Genomic DNA, 13,267 nt, shown 5'->3' with positions numbered 1-13,267 from the left:
CTTCTAATTATGAAAAACATGACTCATACAATTGTAAATACCGAGGGGTGGAGGTTGGGGGATGGGGTCCCTGATAGGTGCTGGTTTGAAAACGTTCATAGTATATATGTACATACATTTATAAATATACATCATAATATGAGTGTATCAGATATAACAGGACTGCTGACGTCTCATATCTCACCCACAGACCACTGACTGTATTAATAGTAATAATTACAGTAAGCTATTATGACTCATCATCAACGACTCACAATAGACCAATTAGTAATCAAGAATCAGAGTTATAATTAACATAACCTAATCAGGAATCAATGATTGGCTACCTGGTCAACACCAGACACATCAATGTTATGTTGTAGCACCAAACGGCTTTTTTGTCACAACACTGGTATGTTCCCCCATAAAGAACAAAATTATTCTTTTGAGAGTGCAGACACATGACGATGTGGTCTGACAATAAATTAACTTATTTCATATCTACATACCTCTTTGCCTTTTGTTTCCCCTTTCTCAAACCATTCCACTGTCACACTTTGGTTGGAGTCACTGACACCACTGATGACAGCCGAATGGACCCGACCTGCAGCAATCAGAGATAACAACGTTGTCAGTAACAGTTTATTGCGATTCATAAAAATTACAAATAATTCAAATTTGACAAAACTGACATCTATAAGTATATACATACAGCATCTGATTATGCATGTTTACTCCTGGAAATAACAAATCTGCATAACAAAAGAATACATTGTTTCCTTCCTCATTTATTTACTTTTGCCATTTTTAACTTCAGTTTGTTCAGTGTGCTGAGATGCACATGTAGCACGTTTTAACAATAAATATATAAATAATAATAATAAATAAATAAATAATAATTGTTATTGTACTTCTTCATATTATTATTTTCAAGAAATCATAGGTTGGAATGTAATAATCTTTGCCAAGGGAGAACACTGTACAGCTCTCATACAATCACATCGTCATCACTGTTTTTGTTGACATTTTAGAACCATGGTAACAGAGGGCATATGCTTTTCACCTTCTAAAGCTCATATTTTCCTTTACAATTAGAATGATTGGACAACTAGTTTACAGTCGTAATTTTTACAAACAGACACAATGTTCACATATCCTATCACAACAAAAAGAAAAGTCAGTAACACGTGAAACAATCATAAATAAATGACTGCAAAATTTCTCAATAAATATTTCATGCTTGTTTCTGTATAATCAATTTTATTATATCACAAAAGAAATATTGATTGCATAAAGCTCAATTATTTTTTCTGATAATTTCAATAGTATTTATTTTATTGAACATCTGAACAGACATTGTTTAGTTTAGTTTAATGTTTATAGGCAACCACACATCTACTATGTAACTTACTAGACTAGATAAATATTACATAGTCATCACACATGATAAATATACAATAAAATAAAAATATATTTTAGTTTTGTGTCAGCTGTTTGCAAAGGTTAATTAAGAGTTGATATTTAATTAGTTGACTGATATTTAATTAGTTGACTATTTCAAGTACATTATATATTTTTTCTAATTATAATGTGTTTCTGATGACAATTTTTAAGGTTGTTCACCTCAGTTGGACTAGAAGTGACAGTGATTTTTTGCTATCAACAAGGAGGTAAAATTTACATTCCATCTCATTTTACCAAGCTTCCAAAACAATATTGTAGCCGTCATACGTTGGGGGAAACCCATGCTAATTTCACCTGACCTATCCCTTGCTATACTGACCGGGGTACTAAAACCCCAACAAAAACATTGGAACATATTCATAAATGATTCAAGACATTGCGAGGATTCAAAGATAGTTATAATATTGCATAAACGCTCTTCATACAAATAATTATTACCTGAATATATTCATGAAAAATTCAAATGACATATCCAAATAATTCTACAACATAATGTTTGTCAGTCCACTAAATGTAACTACATGTATCAATGAATTTCATTTTCAGTGAAAACAAATTTCTCATGCTAAATTTATGGGGCAATGTTGATTTTATGATTGTGTGGATTTAGTCCATCTATAATTTACGATGTACTGGAATCTAAGGACATTTGGTTAAGATCAAAGATGATGAAAATCAAAATAGAAACTGATATAAATCAGTATATTATAATCTCTACATAATGCCATTCTTTTCTTGGCCTTACTATAATCATGATTTCTATCTCACATATTTATTTATAAATTCATTTTAAAAAATCATTCTTCCATAATGTCCTTAATTGTTGGAATCAGAACAAAAATACTGCAATTATTACTATGGGTCTGCATGAGAAATCAAGGATGCCTTAAAATACAGTTAGTTGTCATCATTCTCTCTATGAAATAGAGCGGTTCAAAGTCATAACTTATTCAGGACTGTTTTACGATTCACACACAGACAACATAAATGCTTTCATGTGTCTTCATATCAGCACTGTTCTCTCAAGAAACTAAATTTATTCAGACAACCAGTGATACCTCTATTAATTTACATAAATTCTAACACTATTTTCAAACAATAATAACCTTTACTTTAGTGGCACTGAGAATAGTAATTTCAGACATCGTTCACTTAGGCAGTGACAGTTTATGAACTTCCATCTCTTTGTATTATATCATTGACACAAATACCCCTGTAACCCCCTAAGTCACTACTAAAAAACATTACTTCCAATATCGTTCACTTAGGCAGTGAGAGTTTATGAACTTCCATCTCTTTATATTATATCATTGACACAAATACCCTGTAACCCCCTAAGTCACTACTTAAAAACATTACTTCCAATATCGTTCACTTAGGCAGTGAGAGTTTATGAACTTCCATCTCTTTATATTATATCATTGACACAAATACCCCTGTAACCCCCTAAGTCACTACTTAAAAACATTACTTCCAATATACACCTTTGAATGTTTTTCAAAATAACAATGTAAAATTATCCAAAAGAATTATATTATAATTATGTCACTCATGCAATAACTAATATTTGGCACATCATATCTATCACAAACCTACTATCTGTTGTGAAATTATAAATGCAATTATAATTGTGAGAAAAAAAAGGACGAGAAAATGTTCTACTTGGAAACGTTTTCCTCTGTGTCTGTGTGTGTGTTTGTGTGTGTGTGTTTGTGTGTGTGTGTGTGTGTGTGTGTGTGTGTGTGTTTGTGTGTGTGTATGTCTGTCTCCCCTCAGGGGACACAGTCATGTACATGTACACAAAACACCCTCTAAACCAATGTGATGTGCCCCTATCTGATGCACAATTTCTTGTCTTTGTCTAGTCTGGATTACCAGACTGTTGTGGTTTCTAACCCAAACACATTGTTAAACTTATAAGTAATGAAGTTTAAAACGTAATTTACTGTACCAGTTTAGAATTCTAGACTAGTATTTGTCATGCACCAAAATTTGGAGTCTCTATCCCATATTATGTAGTGACTCACATTATCACTTTCTCTGAACTTCAATATTGAACCACAATAATTGTCATCTTTCAGTAGAGGACACACTAGTCATAAAGAAGGCAACACTGAATGTAAACTGATATAAATGTACTGTACATCATTTCATAACATGGAACCAGAACTTAGTTTTTTCTGATAAAAACAATAAAATCCAACACATACAATTTTGCAAGAGAATGCTCATGTAACCACAACTTTAACTTGTCAATGAGTGGCATATCAACCATTAAAGTTTTAAAAAAAGTAACTAAATATACATGCAATTTATAGCTTGAACCTTGAGTTGTCCCGAGTACAATTGTCCCCATACAGCTTACATACATGTACAAGCCTTTCAGGAAAGACAATTTTGGGTTGATTGTTGAAGGCTGAATAAATCCATGGTAACTATTTAGAGGCCACAAACAAATTCCACTTTGTGATCTTGTCAACCACATCTAAGTTTTGTTCTACTCCTAGTTCCATCATCATGTTTTCATCTCTAAACCTCATTTCCTCAAAGATAAAGTGACTGTGATCTACTCTGCCATTGATTCAAACTGAGTTCCTATTTGATTATACATAAGAGGTTACCCATTGTGAACATGAGGCACATGAACAATGTGATAATGTTTTCTTTCTTTGCATGTATTGTCAGAGTAATATACATGTATGTCAAATGCCCCATCCATTTCCTGGCCTAAACAGATACAATGTAATGATACATGTATTTTGAAAGTGGATGTACATGTGGATGGAAGGCGTAGGGGGAATCAACCATGCTCAGCATGTGAATAGATGGAAGCCAAGTGATCCCCATCAAAATGTCAATGAAAGGTAATCATTCAGCTTAGACAGCTAATTCTAGATTATTTTGTAATTATGAAACTTATAACATGTTATAGACTGAATATCACCACTCTAATGCAATGTAGCTATCGACTTAACACCTGACATACATAGTCGAAGAGACTGAAAATCTAATAATTAAAATGAATGAATGAATGAATGAATGAATGAATGAATGAATGAATGAATGAATGAATGAATGAATGAATGAATGAATGAATGAATTTGTAATACCGACGTAATGATAATGGCGAGACTGTCATTGACCATGTTGACTGGAGGTGATACCCCCCCCCCCCCATCACCACCCATTATCAATCAGAGCTATAAATTAATAATTTACTATTAATGTGGTGCTATGATATACAGTTATTCTTTTAGCTGCTCAGGTAAAACCTTTATTCAAAACCTATTTAGAAAACAAAGAGTACCAGTACATCAACAATAGTATAGCGATTCAAACATAATGAGTCAATATAGTCAATACGCCCGTCAAATGTCTTTCCGCGGGAATGCCACCACACCATGTCTGTTCCTGGGTACGTGATGACCATAGATTAGTTTGATTTGACGACAGTTCTTGGAAGGTGTCAGTGACTTGTATCTACCTGTAGTCAAAAATCACACGGGTTTGTCCAGAAATCGCCTAACTACTCCATGACATGCTAGTTAACATGACTCATAACAAACACATGACATGGAAATATCAACTGTGTTACTGACATTTGAAGGGGCTATGGTTTCACTGCAACGTTAAAACATCCACGTCTCCCTCTTAATGTCAACGACTCCTATTGCCCTATTCGATCATCTAGGGGTGCAGATTTCCCACAGCAATCTTAATGAAACCGTAAAATGATGATCACCAGCTTCATGTAACGTTATAAATACAATCGACCAGACAACAAAATGAAAAGATAAAATTCAACTTTACCGTCAGTCCGTTGGATGTCGACACTCTGGCCCACTTTCAGACCACCTAACGACATTTTTATAGTTTCCAAAATCTATTGGTGCATTAAACGAATATCACGACTCCTAGGTTCCTCGGTGGTTTGGGTTAAATGTAACTAAACTATAAGGATTCAACAAAAATTGGTGAGAATCGTTGTCCAAGAAAATTTCGTTGAAAAATTTGAATAAAGTTACTGCACATGCGTGTTTACAAAACCGGTCTACATTACCCACAATGCATAGAGTGACTTCCGCTCCTGCTATACTCCTCGTACGGTAATTTACAGAATATCTTTTTTCTTGTTTTGTCGGAACACATTCTTTACACTCTGTTCAGCTGTACCTATTCTAAGTAATATGCATACATGCTAAGAAGGTAAGGTTTCTGGAAACGGCGTTCCCGACAGTGGCGATGAATAACGTATCTGTTGCCTGGATACAAGTGAAGCCCCATTATATCACAGTTGACGTTAGTGGCGCACTTTTACATGTAATATGTCCCTATGTACATATGCTACTACACTTTTTCAGCTATCATATCATAAATGTCATTTTGATTGATTGATTGATTGATTGATTGATTGATTGATTGATTGATTGATTGATTGATTGATTGATTGATTGATTGATTGATTGATTGATTGATTGATTGATTGATTGATTGATTGATTGATTGATTGATTGATTGATTGATTGGAAACAATCTATGCAATAATACTTGTCCCTGTAAACGTATATGTTGCCTGGATACAAATGAAGCACTATTAGTATTACCAAAAGCAATATGACATTTGGCTTAAAGATTTAAAATTTAAAGTTCATTTATCTTCTAAAGCGCCTTTTCTATTCATTTAATATTCGAAAGCTCTGTACATACAATAGATGTAAAATCATGGTAAACAATCAAACAAATAGAGCTAAAAACAACAAATTAGTTACAATAATTATAAAAAGGCTAAAATGACAACTTAGTAAAAGACACATGGTAATAAATTAATACAGCTTATAATATTACATATGTAAGTTCACATTTAAAAGTTCAACATCAGTGACATGCATCAGTGATCAGCTTTAGTTGACGTTGGTGGCGCACTTCTACAAAGAAGACAATGATTTAAATCTATAACTAGACATAATATTATAGAGGTGCCAAGCAAAATTGGGATGTAGTCCTGTTGTGAAACAGATATGTAGTCATGTTGCTAAAGAGTCACTAGAGGGCGTCGATAGGAATGCATAAAACAGTTGTCCATATATGTTTAACCATCAAGGTCGACATTCAACACCATTTACTAAGACAAAGTGGTGTCAGACATATCCCGGCCAACAATCATACGCAGCCGTTCGGCTACGTTGTTACGTTTGGCTACTCGTTCTTTCATTTGGTCCAAGCCTTTATAGCCATAGCCCTAGTACTTGCACACGCACCAGTACTTGTACTTGGAACAAATCTCGATTTTTTTAAAAATAAATTTTTGCCCTATGAAAAATTCACAAAACCCTTACTCGAAACACTGAAATACTTCTGAGTATCTGAATTATCGATTTGGTAATCAATAGTAATGATATATTTGTTATCCACACTGGCTTGTATTGATGTCCGTATGTAACAATCGTCAATGTACTAGATGAATTTCACAAGTATATAGCAGAAAAATATCACACTGCCCTCTACGGTAAAACTGTCATCAACGTGATGTTCACGATGTTTGAACGATGTACGTCACGTGCATACATGTTAACAGACGTGATATGAATGATATTTACTATGTTCATGTATAACTGTGTCATATTTTGGTGGTTAAAATGTGTTATTTCAATCTCTTTCTTTTAGTCCGCCTTAGTATTATCCAATCAACATTCACGTTCCTGAGTTACGTACATTTTCAATCTGATCAAAGAGAAACAGAAAACTCAATTCGTTTTTATTTACCGTCAACTATGTCTGTTCATTCTCTTTTCAGCAAACTCTTGGTATCAAGAGGTCTATATATCTGACGTACAATGAAAATGCTGGCTCAAATGTCAAGAACATTAGAGCGTGAAAACATTGTGAGTAAAATGAATCCGTCTTCTTGATCAGAATATACAGGCGACCGTTGAGGGCGTCATTCACAGTTGCAGTACATACTAGTACATGTATGTCAATGCTATCTTCCTTGGACGGAGATGAGAAGTTGGTCTTATAATCACGCATTTGATGCCTTTTATTCGGGAATAAATACTTTTTAATGAAATTAATTACATCTACAGGAAAAAGTACAACAAAAATACAGGGTTTGGCCGCAATTTGCTATTCCTGTTAATATTTCAAATTTGCATAGACTACAACCAAAATAAATATATTGCAATATAAATTGTAAGACTTGCTTTTTTCATTTGTGAGTTGAACCAAAGAAGAGATTTTGTTCAACTCACAAATGAAATAATAGCGCCTGTCCACCCCTCCAAATAATGGAGAATACCCATTTCACAAATTGATGAGTGAATACAGTGTTATGATCCTTCTTAGACTCTCTCACCAGTCTCGTGAGCATCGCTATTAGCTGTGTTGTATGTACCGATATCTACCACATAATTGTACTAGAATATTCTTGTACTGTTGACCCAAGACATCGCAGTAACACGGATCAGCGAAGTAACAGGTCAACAAATGATTAGCCCTATGTAGTCGACTCGACGAGGCCTCGAGGGCCCACAGTACAAGGATATTCGAGTAATGCTGTAGATATTGGTCCATACAAAACAGCCGTTTTAGCGATGTAATGATGAAGGACTGTTAGAGAGTCTAGACCCTACATGTTATATGAATGCTTCTTAACTAGTCTCATACTCATAGGAGAATGGTGAATGTCAAAAGCAGCGACAAGGCCGTAAATGTGTATTTGTATGCAGAAAGCAGTGACAAGGCCGTAAATGTGTGTAGAAAGCAGTGACAAGCCGTAATTGTGTACTTGTATGTAAACGGAAAACAGTAATGAAATGACAAATAGTTATACACTTATTTCAAGCAGTGTTCAATGAGAGACATCTATACTTAAATTAGCTTGGAAATATCCATGTAAGTAAATAATGATATGAATTAAAACCATTAACTCGTTTTGACTGTACCCGTATAAAAAAACACACTCATGAAAGAGTGGGGAAAAGTGTTGTTTTTTTGTGTGTGACAAGAAAACTACTCTAACACGTTCACTTTAGTCTCCTGTACCACTCAGAAGCGAGAGAAAAAAATCTTTTTCGTCAATAACTTCTATTGATTCATAATTGCATGCTGGGTAATACCGATCTTAACCAATATTAATTAATTTGAGGTTATCAATACTACAATCGGTGCACGAGATAGATGAACACCTCTCGGCCATTGACTCTGATACTTTTGAACTCACGAAGGGGAGCAGTGACCTCGCCCACAAATTTGAAGGTGAATTTAATTTTACATTCCACTTAACTGCATTACACTGAATAAGCAATTTAGATTTCTTCCTATTACTAATGATGGCACTTTGAATCAAGGTCTTATGACAAATGTTTTACTTAAATACCATTACGATATTTAGACTGTAAGCATTTTAATGTAATAGGCTTCATAAATATAAAATACACAACCCCACTCTCAGATAAAATCCAACTACATAGGCCTCTTTACGGCACCGCCGGCAGAAATATGTGCTTTGACTTGTATAATTGCGGAATGATAAAATCTAGAAAAATAAGTCAGGGTCAACGTTAAATCTTTTGTATGGAGACGGGGTCAAAATTAGATTCCAATATGGCCATACTGTATTAAGTCTCTGCAGCCTGGGTTCGAACCCGCCTGGTATCGGCTGAGTTTGATTAAATTTACCACGCTGTAAGTAAGAAGAGTGTCGTTCAGTTTGACTCTACCGAACAACGCATGTTTTCCCCGGGTACGTACTCCGGTTACCTCCTGCATTAACACTGAACTTTCCTCCTGTTATTGGGCAATGCCTGTTGGATGGTTAATACATTTTTTTTAAAAAGAGTAAAATTTAGCATGACTTTATTCTACAACTTTAACGGTTATGTCAAAACCAATTTTGTACTCAGAAACGTATGTCATGCATTCATTTGGTGTGCGTAACTGCTATGGCTATGTTACATACTTGTATCTCATGGTTACATTGACTGTCGTGATAAAACGTGTTCCAGTAAATACAATAACATGTGCCATTCTTCAAATATAAAACTAACACAAAGATGTTCAAAGCTGACACATGTCCTTTTATATTACTTTTGATGAAATCGTTTAAACTTGAAAAGGTTCTGTCTTGTTTTATGTAGCTACTAAATAGCATGATTTATTGAATAGAATACTTCAAGTAGCTCTCCGTACAAGGAGCTTCGAAGTCTGTGCTACCTTTACAGAGGTGTCATCCATATGCGTAATAGAGCACTTCGTCATGACTCAATTTCACTTCATTACTTCGATTGATCACGTAACTTATTGAGGAAGTGCAAACAACAACAAGCTACCTGGTTACACAAAGTAAATATCGTTTAATAAAGAAATGAAGTTGTCGAGAGACAAACTATTTCACCTATGACTATTCACTTGTTTTTCACCCCTCATACAATTTTTTCAATCATAGAATAAGTTGATATACAGCTCAGTTTAGAAAAAAAAACATTACAATTATTATTCTGTTGGGTCTTTTCATGAACTGTCTATGATATGATGTTGGCGCTTGTGGAAATAATAGTGTAGTGCGCCCTCAGTGGCGAGCTTTTCATAGGCGTGCGTTTAATTGCGAGTGCTTACGCTGGGCTTATTAAGTTTTCATCGAGTTTTATCAGCGTTCATACACAACGTATGTGTTCAAATTGTATGTATTAATACAAATGTAATGCATATAGCTTGAACACATCTGTTTTCGCAAGAATGTTTGGTAAAAATAATATCACAATCTACGACGTGGCTATCCATCGCACCCCCCCCCCTCCCCCGACAATTTGAAAGTCTAAACATATAATGTAACACACTACTAGAAACAAGGCGATAGAGTATAGCATATAAGTAGATCGGTAATACAGTAGTAAATATCACCATTAATTATACCTTGATGTCATGTGTTCATGTCAACATGATGACTTGAACTTTGTTTGTTCTTTCACAGGTACCATCGAACCTACTCTAACACAAATACCGCTTGACACGGAGAGACACGGCAACTTTTAGGTCATCATGATCAGTTAGTTTTCAGGCGTGGTTTTCCCTTCAGAGTTGTGTGTCCATTGTCCTATGGACGCTCTATATATAGTATGGGACAATATCAATGACACACTTTTAAACGGTTTTGCACTTTGATGATAAAATAAACAACATCAAGCAGTTGCTATGTCATTCGTATATAGTCCACGTTTATACATGACAGAACTTACATTCTGTAATGTACATCTATCATTTAATGTTCATGATGTCGTTTGGGTTTCTTTGATAAAAATACACCTAGATTACGTTCGCTATATTTCACTCAAGAATAGTGTTCCGTACGAGAACAATTGAAAGGGCTTGCACTATAAGTAAGTTGTTTATTTAGAATCTCTGATTTATAAAAGTTAAAAGAATTTCAATGTTAAACGTAGCATGATTTGTCACATGGTTTTATCACCTAATTAGCCAAGTATGAATGGAGAACGCCATAGTTATGACGTCACCGTGTATTACCTATAGGACAACGACGGTAGTTTTACGTAGATGTTTTGTTTTTGTAAGATTACAATATAACTGTTCAGTACCGACAATGTATGTAATCTCTATTCACCATACAATGCAACATACCAGTGTATTGGGTAACCTTAGTGAAACCAAACACAGTGGTATAGATACAGTGGTATGGATACAGTGGTATACTGTGATACAATGTTTAGGGCGAACCGACCTAACAGATATTACTAACCGTAGGCGATAGAAGAGGGGATAGTTTATGGTCATACGTAGTAAACTGAGGCTGACTGTATGGTTGTTTCGTCCTTTCAACAATATGCATTCCACAGCTTTATGTATTGAGAAATCAAGAGTTTTTCCTCGGAATGTTTGTATTATTTAACTGTTATCACAAGAAAAGATTTACCAGAGATCACAGACATACTAAGGTTAAATTCATATACAGTACTGTTATTGCAATGTTTTATAACATTTTTATTTTATTGTATCAGTACGAGTACTAGTATCTCATACTTTCACTTGTATGTAGTTCTAACAGGGGTTTGAACATTAATACATGTTCCTTAAAAGATAATGATGATAATGATGATGATGATGATGATGATGATGATGATGATGATGATGATGATGATGATGATGATGATGATGATGATGATGATGATGATGATGATGATGATGATGATGATGATGATGATGATGATGATGATGATGATGATGATGATGATGATGATGATGATGATGATGATGATGATGATGATGATGATGATGATGATGATGATGATGATGATGATGGTGGTGGTGGTGGTGGTGGTGGTGGTGGTGGTGGTGGTGGGAGAATGTGGAGGAGAAGGAGGAGGAAGAGAGTGTTACATTACAATGTACTTACTTTAATTCAAAGCATGAATAAGAGCCATATGACGCAACTAAAGTTAAAGCATAATAACCTAGTGTCGTGTATTGAGAATAATAAGTCTCCCATAACTTACATTCCACATAGCTAGAGGAGATATCAGCATTATACTACGCATTAGCTTACATCAACACATTTCTTTTAGAGCCACAAATACCTAGGCTTAATGAAGTAGAAACGTTCTTACCGATGGATTATCGAGGTCCTACAACATTCCATATTCACTAAAAATTCGAAAAAAAATTTGTGACTTTGAAACATTGCTAAATACTCCATCTTATAGTATAATCTCACAGAAACAGTTTACTGTGGTCTATGGTCTATGGTCTATGGTCTGTGGTCTATGGTCTATGGTCTGTGGTCTGTGGTCTGTGGTCTATGGTCTATGGTCTATGGTCTATGGTCTATGGTCTGTGGTCTGTGGTCTATGGTCTGTGGTCTGTGGTCTATGGTCTGTGGTCTGTGGTCTATGGTCTATGGTCTATGGTCTATGGTCTGTGGTCTATGGTCTGTGGTCTATGGTCTATGGTCTATGGTCTGTGGTCTGTGGTCTATGGTCTGTGGTCTATGGTCTATGGTCTATGGTCTGTGGTCTGTGGTCTATGGTCTATGGTCTGTGGTCTATGGTCTATGGTCTATGGTCTATGGTCTGTGGTCTGTGGTCTGTGGTCTGTGGTCTATGGTCTATGGTCTGTGGTCTGTGGTCTGTGGTCTGTGGTCTATGGTCTGTGGTCTATGGTCTGTGGTCTGTGGTCTATGGTCTGTGGTTTGTGGTCTATGGTCTATGGTCTATGGTCTGTGGTCTATGGTCTATGGTCTATGGTCTATGGTCTGTGGTCTGTGGTCTATGGTCTGTGGTCTGTGGTCTATGGTCTGTGGTCTGTGGTTTGTGGTCTATGGTCTGTGGTCTATGGTCTGTGGTCTGTGGTCTATGGTCTGTGGTCTGTGGTCTATGGTCTATGGTCTATGGTCTGTGGTCTATGGTCTATGGTCTATGGTCTATGGTCTGTGGTCTGTGGTCTATGGTCTGTGGTCTGTGGTCTGTGGTCTATGGTCTATGGTCTATGGTCTGGGGTTGAAATATTACTAGAGTGAACGCCAGTAACCTTTCCATATATTTCATCCACACGTGTGTCACTTACGGGGAAAGGCATTGTATTTAATTGATTTTCCATATGAGTTGTTGTTACTTTTATACCGATTTGTCTTAGTCTGTCAATCTACAGGTTTTGAGTTATTATTTAATAACTACACATATAAAGTGTCTTCTTTTTTACCCAAATGTTCCGTCAACAATCATGGTTATCTAGAATTGTAAACCACAGCCTGAGATACTAGTAATGTGTAGATGTAACAAAGCTTTCTAAAAAACACCACAATTTGTTCAAAAAGACA

General features: G+C 35.4%; 1 protein-coding gene across 1 annotated transcript in view; it reads right to left on the bottom strand.

Annotated features, from left to right (window-relative positions):
- The window catches only part of LOC144436059 (kinesin-like protein KIF2A), a 34,475-nt gene extending 29,031 nt beyond the window's left edge, over positions 1 to 5,444 (bottom strand). Inside the window, exons 1-2 of the mRNA XM_078124716.1 lie at positions 5,254 to 5,444; positions 489 to 583 (exon numbers count right to left, since the gene is read on the bottom strand). Coding sequence (XP_077980842.1) covers positions 489 to 583; positions 5,254 to 5,308 — 150 coding nt within the window. The 5' untranslated portion in view covers positions 5,309 to 5,444. The remainder of the gene's footprint in view (positions 1 to 488; positions 584 to 5,253) is intronic.
- Positions 5,445 to 13,267: the final 7,823 nt, after the last annotated feature.

The sequence above is a fragment of the Glandiceps talaboti genome, chromosome 6 (genome assembly GCF_964340395.1).
Source record: "Glandiceps talaboti chromosome 6, keGlaTala1.1, whole genome shotgun sequence".
In the NCBI taxonomy this organism is placed as follows: domain Eukaryota; kingdom Metazoa; phylum Hemichordata; class Enteropneusta; family Spengelidae; genus Glandiceps; species Glandiceps talaboti.
This window is presented reverse-complemented; position numbering and strand designations above follow the sequence as displayed.